The sequence below is a fragment of the Rhinatrema bivittatum genome, chromosome 5 (assembly GCF_901001135.1).
Source record: "Rhinatrema bivittatum chromosome 5, aRhiBiv1.1, whole genome shotgun sequence".
Lineage (NCBI taxonomy): Eukaryota > Metazoa > Chordata > Amphibia > Gymnophiona > Rhinatrematidae > Rhinatrema > Rhinatrema bivittatum.
In genome coordinates this window covers 3,118,416-3,140,163 of record NC_042619.1, presented here as the reverse complement: position 1 = coordinate 3,140,163, position 21,748 = coordinate 3,118,416, and the positions used below count along the sequence as shown (strand labels likewise).

Here is a 21,748-nt window from a genome sequence, read left to right as displayed (position 1 = left end):
GGAAGGGGTGGATGCCCTGGTCCTTCCCTGGCCTCACGACGTTCTCCTGTACGTGTTTCCCCCTTGGCCTCTGGTGGGAAAACTACTCAGAAGAATAGAACTTCACAGGGAACCCATCGTTCTCGTGGCACTCTAGTGGCCCCGCAGACCGTGGTTCGCGGATCTGGTAAGCCTTACGACGGACAGCCCTCTTCGCCTTGGCCATCTTCCACGCCTTCTCCGGCAGGGTCCCGTATTTTTCAATCAGGCGGCTCGCTTTTGTCTAGCGGTCTGGCTTTTGAATGGCGGAGATTGAGAAAGAAGGGATATAAAGAAGAAGTTATATCCACTCTGCTGCGGGCTCGTAAGCAGTCTACCTCTCTCGCTTACGTCCGGGTCTGGAAAGTTTTCAAGAATGTATGTGCTGAATTGGGAGTTCCAGCTCATAAGGCTCTGGTATCCCAGGTCCTTTCCTTCCTCCAGAAGGGCCTCTCTAAAGGTTTGTCTTTCAGCTCGTTGAGGGTGCAGGTTTCCGCTCTCGCTCTTTTAGGCAGTATTGATGGTTATGTGGTGGCGGCTCATCCGGATGTCATTTGTTTCCTCATGGGGACCAAGCATTTGAATCCGCCTGTCCGGGCTACTTGTCCCTCGTGGAGTCTTAACTTGGTGCTTCTGGCTCTCTGCGAGGTGCCCTTCGAACTGCTTCGCCGGGCTACTCTCAAGGATTTGACACTTAAGACCATTTTCCTGGTTTCTATTTGTTCTGCCAGGAGGGTGTCTGAGATCCAAGTTTTGTCTTGCAGGGAAACCCTTCCTACGTTTTTCTGATTCAGGGATCTCCCTCAAGACGGTACCCTCCTTCTTGCCGAAGGTTGTGTCTTCCTTTCACGTCAGTCAGTCAGTGGAGCTCCCCGCGTTTTCTTCTGATGACATAGCAAATACGGCTGGGGGTGATCTTTGGTGCCTTGATGTGAAACGAGTCTTACTGATTTACATTCAGGTTAAAACGAATTCCGAGTTTTGGATCATCTCTTTGTCCTATGGAGTGGCCCAAATAGGGGCAACAAGGTTTCTAAGGCTACGATTGCTCGTTGGTTGAAGGAGGCGATTGCGTCGGCGTATATCTGTCAAGGCCGATTGGTTCCAAAGGGTCTAAAGGCACATTCCTTGCATTCTCAGGCTACTTCTTGGGTGGAGAGTCAGTCGGTCTCTCCGCAGGAAATATGCAGGGCAGCCACATGGAAATCTCTGCATACATTTGCTCGTCATTACCACCTCGATGTGCAGGCTCCTCTTTTTTGGCTCGTTCGGACGGCAGGTGCTTCCAGCAGGAATGTCTCGGTCCCACCCTATGTAGGGAAGCTTTGGTACATCCCACGGTCTGAACTGATCCGGGTACATACAGGGAAAGGAAAATTGGTTCTTACCTGCTAATTTTCGTTCCTGTAGTACCACGGATCAGTCCAGGCGCCCTCCCTTGTACTGTCTGTCCGTCTACTCGAAGTTTTCTTTCTCTGCAGGTAATTGGATACCTTGATTTTATATTACAGTTTGAGGCACTGGAAGCATCTACTAGATGACAATGGATATCTTTGCAAGAGCGATTATATACAGAGTTCTTTCAATTTTCTCAGTTTTCTTGTTGCTTGCTTGATCTTCTACTGATTATCTTTATAGTTATCTGCTTTGTTAATGTTTATACTGAAGGAATGCAGGGTAGGCTCTATCCTGATATAGGATACCCTTTCAGTTTTAGTCTGTCTCCATCTGCTGGACAGGAGACTCAACCCATGGTCTGGACTGATCTGTGGTACTACAGGATTGAAAATTAGCAGGTAAGAACCAATTTTCCTCTAATTATGCAATTAATAGCAGTGGCTGTTCCCTAAGTAAACTTGATTAATAGCAGTTAATGGACTTCTCCAGTTAAAGAACTTATCCAAACCTTTTTTAAACCCAGTTACACTAACTGCACTAACAACATCCTCTGGCAACAAATTCCAGAGCTTAATTGTGCATTGAGTAAAAAAGAATTTTCTACGATTAGTTTTAAATGTGCTACTTGCTAACTTCATGGAATGCCCCCTAGTCCTTCTGTTATCCAAAAGTGTAAATAACCGAGTCAAATCTACTCGTTCAAGGCCTCTCATGATCTTAAAGTCCTCTATCATATCCCCCCTCAGCCGTCTCTTCTCCAAGCTGAACAGCCCTAACCTCTTCAGCCTTTTCTCATAGGGGAGCTGTTCCATCCCCTTTATCATTTTGGTTGCCCTTCTCTGTACCTTCTCCATCGCAATTATATCTTTTTTGAGATGCGGCGACCAGAATTGTACACAGTATTCAAGTTGCGGTCTCACCATGGAGCGATACAGAGGCATTATAACATTTTCCGTTTTATTCACCATTCCCTTCCTAATAATTCCCAACATTCTGTTTGCTTTTTTGACTGCTGCAGCACACTGAACCGACGATTTCAATGTGTTATCCACTATGACGCCTAGATCTTTCCAGACCCTTTCTTTCCAAGCCTTTCCAGACCCTAACTAAATCTCAACTCAACAACAACCATAGTCAGACACTTTAGAACATTGTAAATATTTGTTCATCTTTATGTTAAATTCCTCTAGCCTTTCCTTCTTTCCCCAGTTTTGACCAACCTTTGTTTTATTGTAACTTCACTGTTTCTCTTCACTTGTTAACAGTTTCAAGTTCTTGTTCCACCCCCTGTTAATTATAAACCAGCATGATGTGATTGTATCATGAATGCCGGTATATAAAAACTCTAAATAAATAAATCTTTTTCCTGGGTGGTAGCTCCTAATATGGAACCTAACATCGTGTAACTACAGCAAGGGTTATTTTTCCCTATATGCAACACCTTGCACTTGTCCACATTAAATTTCATCTGCCATTTGGATGCCCAGTCTTCCAGTCTTGCAAGGTCCTCCTGTAATGTATCACAGTTCGCTTGTGATTTAACTACTCTGAATAATTTTGTGTCATCCGCAAATCTGATAACCTCACTCATCGTATTCTTTTCCAGATCATTTATATATATATATTGAAAAGCACCGGTCCAAGTACAGATCCCTGAGGCACTCCACTGTTTACCCTTTTCCACTGAGAAAATTGACCATTTAGTCCTACTCTCTGTTTCCTGTCTTTTAACCAGTTTATAATCCTCGAAAGGACATTGCCTCCTATCCCATGACTTTTTAGTTTTCTTAGAAGCCTCTCATGAGGGACTTTGTCAGACACCTTCTGAAAATCCAAATACACTACATCTACCGGTTCACCTTTATCCACATGTTTATTAACCCCTTCAAAAAAATGAAGCAGATTTGTTAGGCAAGACTTCCCTTAGGTAAATCCATATTGACTGTGTTCCATTAAATCATGTCTTTCTATATGCTCTATGATTTTGATCTTGAGAATAATTTCCACTATTTCTCCCGGCACTGAAGGCAGAGTCTATAGTTACCTGGTTCACCCCTGGAGCCCTTTTTAAATATTGGGGTTACATTGGCCACCCTCCAGTCTTCAGGTACAATAGATGATTTTAATGATGGTTACAAATTTTAACTAATAGATGAGAAATTTCATTTTTGAGTTCCTTCAGAACACTAGGATGCATACCATCTGGTCCAGGTGATTTGCTACTCTTTAGTTTGTCAATCTGGCCTACTACATCTTCCAGGTTCACAGTGATTAGGTTCATTTTGTCTGACTCATCACCCCTGAAAACCATCTCCGGAACTGGTATCTCCCCAACATCCTCATTAGTAAACACGGAAGCAAAGAATTTATTTAGTCTTTCTGCAATGGCCTTATCTTCCCTAACAGCCCCTTTAACCCCTCGGTTATCTAATGGTCCAACCGACTCCCTCACAGGTTTCTTGCTTCGGATATATTTTAAAAAGTTTTTATTATGAGTTTTTGCCTCTATGGCCAACTTCATTTCAAATTCTCTCTTCACCTGTCTTATCAATGTTTTACACTTAACTTGGCAATGCTTATGTCTACTCTCGTCTATGGTCCATAAGTGCTTGAAGGGGGGAGGATGGTGGGTGGTGGTAGCAAGTCTTTCTTGTGCCTCCTGAGCTGCTTATTAGAGGCCTGAATGAGGCCTATGCTTTGGATGCTTGTGACTAGTGGCACACAGCTTCCGATGCAGGGCCTGTTTGATCTTCTGGTGTTGGAGGAGGGAAGATCATCAGGAGTGGTTCCGTTTATGCCCATTCAGTAGCCACAGGCCCTGATTTATCAGGAAAGCCCCCAGGATGTGTTTCTCAGTGAATCCTGTGTCTGAGTAGGCTTCAGGCCCTCTGATTTGGTGGAAATGGCAGCCATGTTAGTTCAGTCTCCCACGGGTACTGCAGCTTTTTATTCTGCTTTGGCCATTAATTTCCATGCTGGTTTCAGATCTTCTCCTAGCTCTGGAAACTTGCAAAAATGGGTTCCTCTAGCTGCCTCTAAAAATAAATAAATAAATAAATAAATACATTTTTGGGAGACTTTTTCTCCAGTCTTGTTTCCTTCTCCAGGCTGTCTGTGCTTCCGGAAGCCCGGCTTAAAACCTCCTCAGGGCCTGGCATTTTCCTCTGTGGGAAGCAGGTGTCTGTGAACTCCCTGGTAGAGCAGGTTTTTTCCTCATCCCTTGTTTGGGAGGAGATCCAGGACAATTACCCTGAATTTGCTTCTAGCACCTCCATGGAGGAAAGCAAGCTTCCTGTGGAGAGAAGAGGACTCTGTCATTCATCTCCTTTGGTGGGATGAGATATGTGGATTCCTGCCTCACGTTAACATATATTAAGGTTGAGGAGGTTCCCAGCTGAGAATCTGTCTTTGAGGAGTCTGTTGGAGATCAAGGAGAGGGTGCTCGCTTAATGGGAGGCCCCAGAAAGTGGTCTTCAGGGTTTTTTCTAATCTTCTCTTCCTTCCGAGGTGGCTCTGCAGTTATTTCAGATTCCACAGGTAGATGCTCTGGTTACTGCTGTAACTGGACGCACTGCCCTCCAGGTGATCGGTGTCCTAGGCAGAAGGCGGTTATATTATATACAGACTCTATTCAGTACAGGTGAGCAGTATCACAGGCAGAAGGGGGTGTATTATATACAGACTCAGTTCAGTACAGGTGAGCAGTATCACAGGCAGAAGGGGGGTGTATTATATACAGACTCTGTTCAGTACAGGTGAGCAGTATCACAGGCAGAAGGAGGGTGTATTATACACAGACTCTGTTCAGTACAGGTGAGCAGTATCACAGGCAGAAGGGGGTGTATTATATACAGACTCAGTTCAGTACAGGTGAGCAGTATCACAGGCAGAAGGGGGGTGTATTATACACAGACTCTGTTCAGTACAGGTGAGCAGTATCACAGGCAGAAGGGGGTGTATTATATACAGACTCTGTTCAGTACAGGTGAGCAGTATCACAGGCAGAAGGGGGTGTATTATATACAGACTCTGTTCAGTACAGGTGAGCAGTATCACAGGCAGAAGGGGGTGTATTATATACAGACTCTGTTCAGTACAGGTGAGCAGTATCACAGGCAGAAGGGGGGTGTATTATATACAGACTCTGTTCAGTACAGGTGAGCAGTATCACAGGCAGAAGGGGGTGTATTATATACAGACTCTGTTCAGTACAGGTGAGCAGTATCACAGGCAGAAGGGGGTGTATTATATACAGACTCTGTTCAGTAGAGGTGAGCAGTATCACAGGCAGAAGGGGGGTGTATTATATACAGACTCTGTTCAGTACAGGTGAGCAGTATCACAGGCAGAAGGGGGGTGTATTATATACAGACTCTGTTCAGTACAGGTGAGCAGTATCACAGGCAGAAGGGGGGTGTATTATATACAGACTCTGTTCAGTACAGGTGAGCAGTATCACAGGCAGAAGGGGGGTGTATTATATACAGACTCTGTTCAGTACAGGTGAGCAGTATCACAGGCAGAAGGGGGTGTATTATATACAGACTCTGTTCAGTACAGGTGAGCAGTATCACAGGCAGAAGGGGGTGTATTATATACAGACTCTGTTCAGTACAGGTGAGCAGTATCACAGGCAGAAGGGGGGTGTATTATATACAGACTCTGTTCAGTACAGGTGAGCAGTATCACAGGCAGAAGGGGGTGTATTATATACAGACTCTGTTCAGTACAGGTGAGCAGTATCACAGGCAGAAGGGGGTGTATTATATACAGACTCTGTTCAGTACAGGTGAGCAGTATCCAGGCAGAAGGGGGGTGTATTATACACAGACTCTGTTCAGTACAGGTGATTGGTGTCACAGGCAGAAGGGGGGTGTATTATATACAGACTCTGTTCAGTACAGGTGAGCAGTATCCAGGCAGAAGGGGGGTGTATTATACACAGACTCTGTTCAGTACAGGTGATTGGTGTCACAGGCAGAAGGGGGGTGTATTATATACAGACTCTGTTCAGTACAGGTGAGCAGTATCACAGGCAGAAGGGGGGTGTATTATATACAGACTCTGTTCAGTACAGGTGATTGGTGTCACAGGCAGAAGGGGGGTGTATTATATACAGACTCTGTTCAGTACAGGTGATTGGTGTCACAGGCAGAAGGGGGGTGTATTATATACAGACTCTGTTCAGTACAGGTGAGCAGTATCCAGGCAGAAGGGGGGTGTATTATACACAGACTCTGTTCAGTACAGGTGAGCAGTATCACAGGCAGAAGGGGGGTGTATTATATACAGACTCTGTTCAGTACAGGTGAGCAGTATCACAGGCAGAAGGGGGGTGTATTATATACAGACTCTGTTCAGTACAGGTGATTGGTGTCACAGGCAGAAGGGGGGTGTATTATATACAGACTCTGTTCAGTACAGGTGAGCAGTATCCAGGCAGAAGGGGGGTGTATTATATACAGACTCTGTTCAGTACAGGTGAGCAGTATCACAGGCAGAAGGGGGTGTATTATATACAGACTCTGTTCAGTACAGGTGAGCAGTATCACAGGCAGAAGGGGGGTGTATTATACACAGACTCTGTTCAGTACAGGTGAGCAGTATCACAGGCAGAAGGGGGGTGTATTATATACAGACTCTGTTCAGTACAGGTGAGCAGTATCACAGGCAGAAGGGGGGTGTATTATATACAGACTCTGTTCAGTACAGGTGATTGGTGTCACAGGCAGAAGGGGGGTGTATTATATACAGACTCTGTTCAGTACAGGTGAGCAGTATCACAGGCAGAAGGGGGTGTATTATATACAGTCTCTGTTCAGTACAGGTGAGCAGTATCACAGGCAGAAGGGGGGTGTATTATACACAGACTCTGTTCAGTACAGGTGAGCAGTATCACAGGCAGAAGGGGGGTGTATTATATACAGACTCTGTTCAGTACAGGTGAGCAGTATCACAGGCAGAAGGGGGGTGTATTATATACAGACTCTGTTCAGTACAGGTGATTGGTGTCACAGGCAGAAGGGGGGTGTATTATATACAGACTCTGTTCAGTACAGGTGAGCAGTATCACAGGCAGAAGGGGGTGTATTATATACAGACTCTGTTCAGTACAGGTGAGCAGTATCACAGGCAGAAGGGGGGTGTATTATATACAGACTCTGTTCAGTACAGGTGATTGGTGTCACAGGCAGAATGGGTGTCATGAATATGAAGTCTGTTCTTGTGTCTGTAGAAGCCTCCTGCCCTGAGACTGTTCTTTGTGTTAACTTGGGTCACAGTTGGTGGTCTTCATCGGTTTCCAATGGAGAGGAAAGTGCTGAGCAGAGGCTGGGGAAATCCCCATCAAGGGTCCTTCCATTTGGGAGTGATGCCGTCCATCATCCGCCAGCGATACAACCTCTCTGTCAGCGACGTTGGGTCCTCTTCAAATAACAGCCAGGCGTGTGCTCAGGTAATTCTGCAGTCTCTCAGACTCCCCTTTCCTTGTACAGCCAGGAGTCTACTCTGCTATGGCTGCAGTCTCTCAGAGACTCCCTGTGATCAGGTAGCGCTGCAGTCTTCCTGTAAGAGCAGCTGCCTTCCAGGCACATTGAGAGGTGTTGCCTGTGCATATAACATAAGAACATAAGAAATTGCCATGCTGGGTCAGAGCAAGGGTCCATCAAGCCCAGCATCCTGTTTCCAACAGTGGCCAATCCAGGCCATAAGAACCTGGCAAGTACCCAAACACTAAGAAGATCCCATGCTACTGATGCAATTAATAGCAGTGGCTATTCCCTAAGTAAATTTGATTAATAGCAGTTAATGGACTTCTCCTCCAAGAACTTATCCAAGAATATGTTATGAATGCCAGGAGATGGCTCTCTTTAGCACAGTGCGAGTATTAAGAAGGGCACTGGCAGTAAATTTGAGTGACTCGTTCCCTAGCTTACGAGTGAGGTTCATTCCTGTCATGGTGTACACAAACATAAACTGGCATTCACTTTCTCCCATCCACACAAACCAACCTTCTTATTAAAAATCCTTCTTAAATATATAAAACCAATTCATAAAACCGAGTGGAAAACTGTATGTTCATCCAGGACACTGTAAATCTGCCGAGAGAGGACTTGTAAAATGAATCTCCATGTCACATGCACCAATGCTCATCCCACCTTTATCAGACACTCACAGAAAAATATATCTGAAGGGGTCTTAATAAACAGATTGATTTGCTTGGATGTATTTATGTATATGTGATGAATTAGTGATGTATATACCTTCTGTTTCATCCACAAAACAAACCCATTTAGAGACTTTACTCCATAAGAGACAGCCCGGGTGTGAATGGAGACGTTCACCTTTCCACCACACCCCCATGCTCAAAAATGGGAACCTTGAAAACCCAGCACTTGCTAAATTTTGTATAGATCTGCCAGTAGTCAGTTATAATAAAACTATATAAAACTAATTTAAACCATTACAAAGTCAGTGAATCTGAAATTTAAATTAAAAACACTTTCTTGGTGTTGTGTGTCAACATCCTGTACTGTCTGTTGGCTAGCTCTGTCCTCATGTTGTGTTGGTCTCTTTTCCCATGTTGTGATGCCTGTACTTTCTATCTCTGATCCTGTGTTGTGATGCCTGTACTTTCTATCTCTGATCCCGTGTTGTGATGCCTGTACTTTCTATCTCTGATCCCGTGTTGTGATGCCTGTACTTTCTATCTCTGATCCCGTGTTGTGATGCCTGTACTTTCTATCTCTGATCTCGTGTTGTGATGCCTGTACTTTCTATCTCTGATCCCGTGTTGTGATGCCTGTACTTTCTATCTCTGATCTCGTGTTGTGATGCCTGTACTTTCTATCTCTGATCTCGTGTTGTGATGCCTGTACTTTCTATCTCTGATCTCGTGTTGTGATGCCTGTACTTTCTATCTCTGATCCCGTGTTGTGATGCCTGTACTTTCTATCTCTGATCCCGTGTTGTGATGCCTGTACTTTCTATCTCTGATCTCGTGTTGTGATGCCTGTACTTTCTATCTCTGATCCTGTGTTGTGATGCCTGTACTTTCTATCTCTGTTCCCACACTGTGCTGTCTGGCTCTGTTCCTGTGTCGTGATCCCTGTGCTTTCTATCTCTGTTCCTGGGTCGTGATCCCTGTGCTGTCTGGCTCTGTTCCTGGGTCGTGATCCCTGTGCTGTCTGGCTCTGTTCCTGGGTCGTGATCCCTGTGCGTCTGGCTCTGTTCCTGTGTTGTGATGCCTGTACTTTCTATCTCTGTTCCCACACTGTGCTGTCTGGCTCTGTTCCTGGGTCGTGACCCCTGTGCTGTCTGGCTCTGTTCCTGGGTCGTGACCCCTGTGCTGTCTGGCTCTGTTCCTGTGTCGTGATCCCTGTGCTGTCTGGCTCTGTTCCTGAGTTGTGATCCCTGTGCTTTCTATCTCTGTTCCTGGGTCGTGATCCCTGTGCTGTCTGGCTCTGTTCCTGGGTCGTGATCCCTGTGCTGTCTGGCTCTGTTCCTGGGTCGTGACCCCTGTGCTGTCTGGCTCTGTTCCTGGGTCGTGACCCCTGTGCTGTCTGGCTCTGTTCCTGTGTTGTGATCCCTGGGCTTTCTATCTCTGTTCCTGGGTCGTGATCCCTGGGCTTTCTATCTCTGTTCCTGGGTCGTGATCCCTGTGCTGTCTGGCTCTGTTCCTGGGTCGTGATCCCTGTGCTGTCTGGCTCTGTTCCCGTGTCGTGACCCCTGTGCTGTCTGGCTCTGTTCCCGTGTTGTGATCCCTGTGCTGTCTGGCTCTGTTCCTGGGTTGTGATCCCTGTGCTGTCTGGCTCTGTTCCTGGGTCGGGATCCCTGTGCTGTCTGGCTCTGTTCCTGTGTTGTGATCCCTGGGCTTTCTATCTCTGTTCCTGGGTCGTGATCCCTGGGCTTTCTATCTCTGTTCCTGGGTCGTGATCCCTGTGCTGTCTGGCTCTGTTCCTGGTTCGTGATCCCTGTGCGTCTGGCTCTGTTCCTGGGTCGTGATCCCTGTGCGGTCTGGCTCTGTTCCTGTGTTGTGATCCCTGTACTTTCTATCTCTTTCCCATGCTGTGCTGTCTAGCTCTGTTCCCGGGTCGTGATCCCTGTGCTGTCTGGCTCTGTTCCCGTGTTGTGATCCCTGTGCTGTCTGGCTCTGTTCCTGGGTTGTGATCCCTGTGCTGTCTGGCTCTGTTCCTGGGTCGGGATCCCTGTGCTGTCTGGCTCTGTTCCCACGCTGTGCTGTCTGGCTCTGTTCCTGTGTCGTGACCCCTGTGCTGTCTGGCTCTGTTCCCGTGTCGTGACCCCTGTGCTGTCTGGCTCTGTTCCCGTGTCGTGACCCCTGTGCTGTCTGGCTCTGTTCCCGTGTCGTGACCCCTGTGCTGTCTGGCTCTGTTCCCGTGTTGTGATCCCTGTGCTGTCTGGCTCTGTTCCCGTGTTGTGATCCCTGTGCTGTCTGGCTCTGTTCCCGTGTCGTGACCCCTGTGCTGTCTGGCTCTGTTCCTGTGTTGTGATCCCTGTACTTTCTTTTTTTTATAATTTAAAGTTTATTAACGCTGTAATGAACAAGAGTACATAAACAGCACCAATATAAACCAATACAGCCACCTGAAGCATATATCAGTAGGGAAATTACAACATGATAGAAACAAACAAGCAACAAGGTGTTTAACATTTATCCCATCCCCCCCACCCCCCCGCTTGTCATTCGAAAGCTAAATGAAACTGGTAGTCGAATCGCCGGTCTCGCCTCCACCACTTTAGAGCAATTCTGGGCAGTATGCAATGAAATAGATCATCCAATCAGGGATTTGTGAAGGTCAAAGGTCTCCATGTGATGTAGGGCTTCCAAATCGTATGGAACTTGGCCAGACGTTGATATTTCAGGGCCGTAAGACGATATAGGGTGCAAGTTCTATCCAGGCGTCGTAGTAGCTCCTCCGGGGTAGGTGGTAAGGGTCTCTTCCAGCAGAATGCAATTTCCATTTTGGTTGCCGTGCACACCTGTTGCACCAAAATTTGACCTGGCGGATCTAAAGAGTCCTTTGAAGCAAACAATAGCGCCTGGTCCATTGTGAGAGTACAGGGGGCCTGGAGAAGTTGTGATAATAAAGTGGAAACGTAGGTCCACAACGGTTTAATAAAGACACAGTCCCACCACATATGCAGATATGTGCCCTCGTGGTGACAATTCCGCCAGCAATGTGGATTCAAGCGAGGATAACAATGGTGTAGTCTGACCGGCGTGAGGTGCCACCGAAAGAGCATCTTATAGTTGGCTTCAATGATCCGTGTAGAGATATTTCCCCGAGAGACCTTGGTGAATATAATAGACCATTCCTCTTCAGAGAAGGCCCTCCCAAGGTCGGCCTCCCACGCCAGCATGTGAGGGTGTTTGCCAAATGGTCGAGTAGACAACTGTCTGTAGATTTTGGAAATAAGGCCCCCCACAGCAGGAGTAGCAGTACAATAGCCCTCAAATAGAGAGCGAGAGGGTGATATGAGGCCTTTAGCCCGAGCGCAGAGCAGGAAGTGCCGTAGCTGCATATATGGAAGAAACTCCGTGGAAGGTAAATGGTAGGTCTCCTGAAGTGCCGAAAACGGTATGGGAAGGTCCCGCTGCATGACCTGGTGGAAACGAGTAACACCACTGTCTTTCCATATCTCATACGCTTTAGTAGGAAGGCCGGCTGGGAACGTATTGTTATGGAATAGGGAGGTAAGTGAGTAATACTCCGAAGTCCCCAGCAGCTGTCCCCAGCAGCTGTCTCCACCTCCTCCACACATCGTAGGTATGTCTAGTAAAGGGGGTGAACTGAAGATTCGATCTCCAAGTTTTGTTAGGTTGCCAGAGGAGTGAAGTCAATGGTGTCGGCCTTATCCATTCTTGCTCCAAAGCGACCCACGGCTTTATAGAAGTTGAGCAATGCCAGTCAATAGTGGGCCGTAGTTGAGCTGCTACGTAATACCAGGTTAGATTTGGAAGGCCCAAGCCTCCCTCAGCCTTGGATTGATAGAGATCCCTGTACTTTCTATCTCTGTTCCCACGCTGTGCTGCCTGGCTCTGTTCCTATGTCGTGACCCCTGTGCTGCCTGGCTCTGTTCCTGGGTCGTGACCCCTGTGCTGTCTGGCTCTGTTCCTGTGTCGTGACCCCTGTGCTGTCTGGCTCTGTTCCTGTGTCGTGATCCCTGTGCTGTCTGGCTCTGTTCCTGGGTCAAGATCCCTGTGCTGTCTGGCTCTGTTCCTGGGTCGTGATCCCTGTGCTGTCTGGCTCTGTTCCTGGGTCGTGACCCCTGTACTTTCTATCTCTGTTCCCACGCTGTGCTGTCTGGCTCTGTTCCTGGGTCGTGATCCCTGTGCTACCTGGCTCTGTTCCTGGGTCGTGATCCCTGTGCTACCTGGCTCTGTTCCTGGGTCGTGATCCCTGTGCTGTCTGGCTCTGTTCCTGGGTCGTGACCCCTGTGCTGCCTGGCTCTGTTCCTGGGTCGTGATCCCTGTGCTGCCTGGCTCTGTTCCTGGGTCGTGATCCCTGTGCTGTCTGGCTCTGTTCCTGGGTCGTGAACCCTGTACTTTCTATCTCTGTTCCCACGCTGTGCTGTCTGGCTCTGTTCCTGGGTCGTGATCCCTATCCTGTCTGGCTCTGTTCCTGGGTCGTGATCCCTATCCTGTCTGGCTCTGTTCATGGGTCGTGACCCCTGTGCTGTCTGGCTCTGTTCATGGGTCGTGATCCCTGTGCTGTCTGGCTCTGCTCCTGGGTCGTGATCCCTGTGCTGTCTGGCTCTGCTCCTGGGTCGTGACCCCTGTGCTGTCTGGCTCTGCTCCTGGGTCGTGACCCCTGTGCTGTCTGGCTCTGTTCCTATGTCGTGACCCCTGTGCTGCCTGGCTCTGTTCCTATGTCGTGACCCCTGTGCTGCCTGGCTCTGTTCCTGGGTCGTGACCCCTGTGCTGTCTGGCTCTGTTCCTGGGTCGTGATCCCTGTGCTGCCTGGCTCTGTTCCTGGGTCGTGATCCCTGTGCTGCCTGGCTCTGTTCCTGGGTCGTGATCCCTGTGCTGTCTGGCTCTGTTCCTGGGTGGCTCTGTTCCTGGGTCGTGATCCCTGTGCTGTCTGGCTCTGTTCCTGGGTCGTGACCCCTGTGCTGTCTGGCTCTGTTCCTATGTCGTGACCTCTGTGCTGTCTGGCTCTGTTCCTGTGTCGTGACCCCTGTGCTGTCTGGCTCTGTTCCTGGGTCGTGATCCCTGTGCTGTCTGGCTCTGTTCCTGTGTTGTGATCCCTGTGCTGCCTGGCTCTGTTCCTGTGTCGTGATCCCTGTGCTGTCTGGCTCTGTTCCCACGCTGTGCTGTCTGGCTCTGTTCCTGGGTCGTGATCCCTATCCTGTCTGGCTCTGTTCCTGGGTCGTGATCCCTATCCTGTCTGGCTCTGTTCCTGTGTTGTGATCCCTGTGCTGTCTGGCTCTGTTCCCACGCTGTGCTGTCTGGCTCTGTTCCTGTGTCATGATCCCTGTGCTGCCTGGCTCTGTTCCCACGCTGTGCTGTCTGGCTCTGTTCCTGGGTTGTGACCCCTGTGCTGTCTGGCTCTGTTCCTGGGTCGTGACCCCTGTGCTGTCTGGCTCTGTTCCTGGGTCGTGACCCCTGTGCTGCCTGGCTCTGTTCCTGTGTCGTGATCCCTGTGCTGTCTGGCTCTGTTCCCACGCTGTGCTGTCTGGCTCTGTTCCTGGGTCGTGACCCCTGTGCTGTCTGGCTCTGTTCCTGGGTCGTGACCCCTGTGCTGTCTGGCTCTGTTCCTGGGTCGTGATCCCTGTGCTGTCTGGCTCTGTTCCTGGGTCGTGATTCCTGTGCTGTCTGGCTCTGTTCCTGGGTCGTGATCCCTGTGCTGTCTGGCTCTGTTCCTGTGTTGTGATCCCTGTGCTGTCTGGCTCTGTTCCCATGCTGTGCTGTCTGGCTCTGTTCCTGTGTCGTGATCCCTGTGCTGTCTGGCTCTGTTTCTGTGCTGTGATCCCTGTGCTGTCTGGCTCTGTTCCCACGCTGTGCTTTCTGGCTCTGTTCCTGTGTTGTGATCCCTGTACTTTCTATCTCTGTTCCCACGCTGTGCTGTCTGGCTCTGTTCCTGGGTCGTGACTCCTGTGCTGTCTGGCTCTGTTCCTGTGTCGTGATCCCTGTGCTGTCTGGCTCTGTACCCGTGTCGTGATCCCTGTACTTTCTATCTCTGTTCCCACGCTGTGCTGTCTGGCTCTGTTCCTGTGTCGTGATCCCTGTGCTGTCTGGCTCTGTACCCGTGTCGTGATCCCTGTGCTGTCTGGCTCTGTACCCGTGTCGTGATCCCTGTACTTTCTATCTCTGTTCCCACGCTGTGCTGTCTGGCTCTGTTCCTGTGTCGTGACCCCTGTGCTGTCTGGCTCTGTTCCTGGGTCGTGATCCCTGTGCTGTCTGGCTCTGTTCCCACGCTGTGCTGTCTGGCTCTGTTCCCGGGTCGTGATCCCTGTGCTGTCTGGCTCTGTTCCTGGGTCGTGACCCCTGTGCTGACCGGCGCTGTTATGATGATGATGTGGTTTGCTTTGCAGTTTCTGGAGCAGTATTTCCACCAGCAGGACCTGGCTGAGTTCATGCAAATCTTTGGAGGTGGTTTCAGTCACTGCAGTCGGGTTGATCGCGTGGTTGGACCCCATGGTGGTCCTAAAGCTGGACTGGAGGCGAGTCTGGATGTGGAATACATTATGAGCACTGGAGCCAACATCTCAACCTGGGTCTTCAGCAATCCAGGTAACTTACCACTTCTCTAGTGCCTCTCCCCACCTCTCCTGATCCAGGTAATTTACCACTTCTCCCCTGCAGGAAGCCCTCTAGTGCCTCTCCCCACCTCTCCTGATCCAGGCACCTTTCCTTCCCTTGCTATCACTGCAGGAATTCTCCATGCCCCAATTCTTATCAAAATACGTCCTGCCCCAGTACCTTACCTGCCTCTTCTGCACCTCCGAACGCCTAGAAAATCAACAGCCTCTCTGAAAAGTGAAAAGAGATTTGTATGGGAGAGGGCAGTGCCTGTACATATAACTCGGGGGGTGTTTTGAATCCTACGTATGCACAAAGTCCAGAGTGAGAGGAGCCCTCGGAAGGGGGAGTCTTGCACTGAGTGAGGAGATAAGGGTCAATTCCCAAGTGCATGACCCTAGCATCAGTAACGGAGTGGACACCCTGAGGGAGCAGATGATACAAGAAGTGATGTGTGTGACTGCTTAGCAGCTAAGTTTAAGCACTAAAGGAGGCAATTTTGAGTCTAAGAACATAAGTTCCCTGCTGAGTCAGACCAAGATCCATCGAGTCCAGCTTTCTGTTCTAACCATGGCCAGACCGGGCCACATCCCAAAACGTAGATCCATTTCCTGTTGTTCACTCCCAGAGTAGCACTGGCTTCCTCTAATCTGCCTGCCAAAGTCCAGGAACTTGCTCAAACATCCTTTCAAGCGAGCTACGCTCGTCACTCAGCCCCATCCTCCTGCACAGACTCCACAGCTTGACCCTGCGCTGAGTGAAAAAATCCCCTCTACAGTCTGTTTTAAATCTTATAATTGTTACTTTCATGGCATGTCCCCTTGTTTTTTAGACCCTCCTTTATTTACCCGTTGCACCCCACTCATGATTTTATAAACCTCTTATCCTGTCCCCTCTCAGCCGTCTCGTTTCCTCGCCTGCGTAGCCTCTCATCATGGCAGAGATTCCCCATCCCCTCTATCATTCGTCGTCCTTCTCTGCACCTTTTCTAGTTCTGCTTTCTAGAGATGGGGTAACCAGAACTGCACCCAGTACTCCAGGAATGGTCACACTGTGGCTCAGTACAGAGGCAATAGGGTATCTCCCTGTGCGTACCCAGATCAGTCCAGACTCCGGGGTTTTGCCTCCCTTCCAGCAGATGGAGATGGAGTCAAGTTTTGCTGACACTGCCATGTAACCTGGTGCGCCACCTGCAGGCACTCAGTATTTCTCTTACCTCCAGCAGATGGTGGAAGTGCAAAGCCTGCAGGCTGAAACTAGGTTTGAAAAAAAAAAAAGGTTTAGTAGCCTTTTCGAGGTTGGTAAGTCCTGGTGGGCCATCCCTTCTGGTTCCTAGTTGGACGAGCAGTGGGTTGGGGACCCTGATCTTTCTCAGTCCTTCACTGCCGGGGTTAGAAAGCTGGTGGAGCCAGTTCCCTCTCCCTCAGGAGGACCTGCACAGCCTGCTGCCACTCTTCACTTTCTGGGAAGTGCTTTTTGTCTTTTTTGTCCTTTCTTGTAAAGTAAAAAAAATTTTTTTTAAAGTTTATTTGCTTCCCTGATCGAATGGCACAGAGGGTGAGAGGTGCTCAAGCCTCACGGAGCTAGGCTGAGGCGACTCTTGCTTTTGGCGCTCTTCAGGGGGATCACTGCATTTGCGGTCCGGGAGGTCCGACAGCATGCCACACAGCTCCAGGTGCAGGGCATGCGATAATGCACACTCTTGACTTTCTCGGGCTGGACTTTGTTCCTGATACCTCTCTGGAGGAGAGGACAATTCGGGAATGACCATGGCGGCATCAGGAAAGCAACGTGGGCCTGAAAGGTTTTCTGGCGCAACGGAGGAAGCATTGGGCCCCTTCCTGATTAGTGCGGGAATGGCGGCCATTTTGTCTACCTTCGCGGCTGCTTCAGATTCTTCAGGGGAGGAGGAGGATCTCCCTCCTCTGCAGCTCCCGGCTGATATGAGCTCGTAGAGGACTGGGGGGCTCGGGGACTTCAGTCGGATGAGGATCCTTGGGATGCCTGCACTGGCAATTCAACGGATGAATTCTCTGAGGATTCAGAGGTCAAAGATCTACATGGACAGAATACTCCTGACTCGGATCCGGCTCTGGTGGAACTGGATCTGGAAGAGGGGCTGGGGAAAGGACCAGCTGTGGAGGTGGACAACCCAAAGGTGGTTCATCTTTTCCACAGAGAGGAGTTGGGTCCCCATGAACCCCCAGGTCCTTGCGGAGTTAAGGATAAAGGTTCCACAAGAGGAGTCTGATCAGGAGGACGTGGATCTGGTCATGGACGGCCTAAGAGGTCCAGCGAAGGCTTTTCCTTTCCATAAGTCAGTCAAAAACTTGGTGATCGGGGAATGGGATACTCCTGAGACTGGCTTGAAAGTTGGCAGAGCATTGGATAAATTATATCCTTTGCCTGAGGACATGCTTGAGCTTCTGAGGGTTCCAAAGCTGGATGCCTCAGTGTCTGCTGTTACTAAAAAGACGGTTATTCCATAAGAACATAAGAAATTGCCATGCTGGGTCAGACCAAGGGTCCATCAAGCCCAGCATCCTGTTTCCAACAGAGGCCAAAACCAGGCCATAAGAACCTGGCAATTACCCAAACACTAAGAAGATCCCATGCTACTGATGCAATTAATAGCAGTGGCTATTCCCTAAGTAAAATTGATTAATAACCGTTAATGGACTTCTCCTCCAAGAACTTATCCAAACCTTTTTTGAACCCAGCTACACTAACTGCACTAACCATATCCTCTGGCAACAAATTCCAGAGCTTTATTGTGCGTTGAGTGAAAAAGAATTTTCTCCGATTAGTCTTAAATGTGCTACTTGCTAACTTCATGGAATGCCCCCTAGTCCTTCTATTATTCGAAAGTGAAAATAACCGAGTCACATCTACTCGTTCAAGACCTCTCATGATCTTAAAGACCTCTATCATATCCCCCCTCAGCCGTCTCTTCTCCAAGCTGAACAGCCCTAATCTCTTCAGCCAGAGGATGTGATTGTGCAGTTACTGTAACTGGGTTTTAAAAAGGTTTGGATAAGTTCTTGGAGGAGAAGTCCAATAACTGCTATTAATCAAGATTATGCAGGGAATAGCCTTTGCTATTACTGGCATCAGTAGCATGGGATCTACTTAGTGTTTGGGTACTTGGCAGGTTCTTATAACCTGTTTTGACCACTGTTGGAAACAGGATGCTGGGCTTGGTCTGACACAGTATGGCAATTTCTCATGTTCTTACTATAAAAGAAAAATTGAAAATAGTGTATTAATCAAAGGCAAGCTTGAAAAGGTAAGTTTTGGAGTTAATCTGAGGTTCTCTGGAAGGGAATTCCAAAGAGAAGGGTCTACAATCGAAAAGGCTTGACATTGAGTCAGGTCTAATCTGGCAAGATGAACAGTGGGAATCTCTAATAGGCATTTGTCGAAGATTGTAATTGTCTTGGTGGTTGGTATTTATGAAGTGAAGTGAAGTGAAGTGTGCTGCCAGATGGTGGAGGGGTTATAGATTAAGTTGTGAATAGTGCAAATAATTTTGTATTTAATACGGAATGCAATCGGAAGCCAGCGTAGAACACACAATACTGGGGAGATATGATCTCTAATCTTGGAGTCAGATAAAAGACGAGCGGCAGCATTTTGAGCTAGTTGGAATGGACGTAGAGAAAAATCAGGCGGGCCTAGGAGTAAGCCGTTAAAATAGTCGAAGCCGGACAATATTAGAGATTGAAGAACCAGATGGAAATTGTTGTGAAATAGTGGTTTTAGATTTATTATGAGATGAAATTTGTAAAGAGTTTTTTACTACAGAAGAAATCTGGTTGGTCATCGATAGTTCAGAGTCAAGACACCAAGGTAGCGTTCTTTTGTGGAGATTGGTATGGAGCAGTTGTCAGTAGTGAGGCATGTCGAAGGACATCAGGAAGATTGGGGTATTGTAGAGACATGTAATATTACTGTTTTTGATGTATTTAACTTTAGACTATTATGAGTAAGCCAGATTTTGATAGATTGAATACATAGAGATACAAATGAGAGGGTAGTAGTTCAGGATTGGTTATAGGGAACACAAAACTGAATATAGTCAACTTATATTTTGAAGGATTCTCCTAAACCATCCAAGAGAGACAGAGAGGTAACAGGTAAATATTGAAAAGAATAGCTGATAAGGTATATCTGGACAACTGGCTTATTTGGGCAAAGTCAGAGGTCCTTTGCAGGCATGCAGCGGACTTGGTGCTGCAGCACATGAGATCCTTGGAGGAAAGAATATCTGTCCAAGAGTCATCTTTCCCCTTCTCAGATCTTGAAATTTATGGGGTCGCATTTCGATGTCAAGGTGGGGAAGGTTTTTCTCACCAAAGATCGCATTGGAAAATTGCAGATGCAAGTTTGCAGATCATTGGAGAAACAGGTGCCCAGAGTATGGGATTACTTACTGGTCAGTGAGGATCTTGTCAGACAATGTGACGACGGTGGCTTACATCAACTGACAGAGGGCACCAAGAGTTGTGCGGTGGCTCAGGAAGCCCAGGAATTAATCCCTGGGCAGAGCAGCATCTGGCGCTATTAGCGACTTCTTATATCGCTGGCACAATGTACAAGCAGATTTTCTCCAACAGCTGGATCCCGGAGAGTGGGAGATGTCAGAGGAAGCAATGTGCCTCATCCCTCGCAGATGGGGTAGGCCCCACATGGATTTAATGGCAACTCACCAAAATGCCAAGACTCCGCGCTTCTTCAGTTGCAGAAGGGGTCAATGCTTTGATTCTTCCTTGCACGAAGGGCATCCTTCTGTACATGTTTCCGTCATGGCCGCTAGTGGGCAAAATATTATGGTGTGTAGAGATCCATCCAGGAGAAGCAATTATAGTAGCTCCAGAGTGGCCACAGCGGACTTGGTTTGCCAATCTCATTGATCTGGCGGTGGACAGGCCATTGAGGCTTGCTCATTACCAAATTTTCTGCGCCAGGGTCCCATATTTTCCGATCAGGCAGCTTGCTTCTATCTCGTGGCTTGGCTTTTGAGAGGAAACACTTAAGGAAGAAAGAAATGACATCCTCAGAATATTCTACTCTCTTGTAAGCTAGAAAGACTTCCACCTCCTTAGCATATGTGAGGGTCTGGAGAGTTTTTGAGACTTTGTGCATGGAGCAGGGGGTTGATCCTACTCTGGCATCCATAGGAAATATTCTGTCCTTCTTGCCGAGAGGTTTGGTGAAGGGCTTGGCCTTTAAGTCCCTCAGAGTTCAGGTGGCAGCCTTGGGCTGTCTTCAAGACAAGGTGCAGGGAGTTGCCCTAGCTGTACAGCCGGATGTGGTACGTTTTCTCCGGGGCATAAAACGTTTGCATCCTCCGGTTTGGAAGTTGTATCTCTCTTGGAACCTTAACTTGGTCCTTAGATGGTATGTGTGAGGCTCCATTTGAGACTCTTAGGGTTACTATGAAGGATCTCACTTTAAAGGTGATTTTCTTGGTGGCAATTTGCTCTGTTAGAAGGATCTTGGAACTTCAGGCCTTGTCCTGCAGGGATCCATTTTTAAGAATTATGGATTCTTGAGTCTCGTTGAGGATGGTTCCTTCCTTTCTTCCAAAGGTGGTGGTGTTCCATGTAAGTCAATCGGTCAAGCTCCCAGCCTTTCCAAATTTGGATGCTTCAGCGCCTCAAGCGAGAGAGTTGCGACTCTTGGATGTAAAGCAGGCATTGTTGCGAAATCTTAAGGTCACTAATAGCTTCCAATTATCGGACCATCTTTTTGTACTATGGAGTGGTGCAAAGAAGGGTCATAAGGCTTCCAAATTAATGATTGCGCATTGGTTGAAGGAAGCTATAGGTTTTGCATACACCTGTCAGGGTCGTTCTGTCCCGGAGGGGTTAAGGGCTCACTAAACTTGTTCTCAGGCGGCCTCCTGGGTAGAATATCAACAGGTATCACCTCAAGAGATTTGTTGGACGGCTATTTGGAAGTCTTTGCACACATTCACCAGGCATTATCGTTTGGATGTCCTTGCCTCAGAGGCCAGGGGTTTTGGCGAAAGTGTGCTTTGAGTGGGACTCTCTCAGTCCCACCCCATTTAGGGAAGCTTGGGTACATCCCAGGAGTCTGGACTGATCTGGGTACATACAGGGAAAGGAAAATTGTTTTGTTTCTTACCTGCTAATTTTCATTCCTGTAATATCACAGATCAGTCCAGAGTCCTACCCAGTTGTAGTGGGGAGATTTGGAGAGTCCACTTGATCAGTTATTGTACATAGTCTGAAGAGTGACGCAGGTTTTTTTTTTTTAGTTCTTCACGTTTAAATGTTCCTAAGATTTATTATAACTACCCACTTCCTTCTGCTTGTTCAGGGGATATTGATGTATGGTTGGTGTAAGTTTGTATCTTGGCTTGGGTACTTCTCAGTACTGAGGGGACTGCAGGTGGCACACCGGGTTATGTGGGAGTGTCAGTCAAACTTTCTCTGTCTCCATCTGCTGGAGGGGAGGCAAAACCCAGGAGTGTGGACTGATCTGTGGTACTACAGGAACAAAAATTTCAATGTATTGTTCACAAGGACTCCAGTATCCTTTTCC

The 21,748-nt window shown here is 48.1% G+C and overlaps 1 protein-coding gene across 1 annotated transcript in view; it reads left to right on the top strand.

Annotated features, from left to right (window-relative positions):
• TPP1 (tripeptidyl peptidase 1) overlaps positions 1 to 21,748 on the top strand; it is a 130,992-nt gene that overhangs the window by 47,621 nt on the left and 61,623 nt on the right. The window contains exons 5-6 of the mRNA XM_029601900.1: positions 7,698 to 7,870; positions 14,971 to 15,169. Of these exons, the coding sequence (XP_029457760.1) occupies positions 7,698 to 7,870; positions 14,971 to 15,169 (372 nt within the window). The remainder of the gene's footprint in view (positions 1 to 7,697; positions 7,871 to 14,970; positions 15,170 to 21,748) is intronic.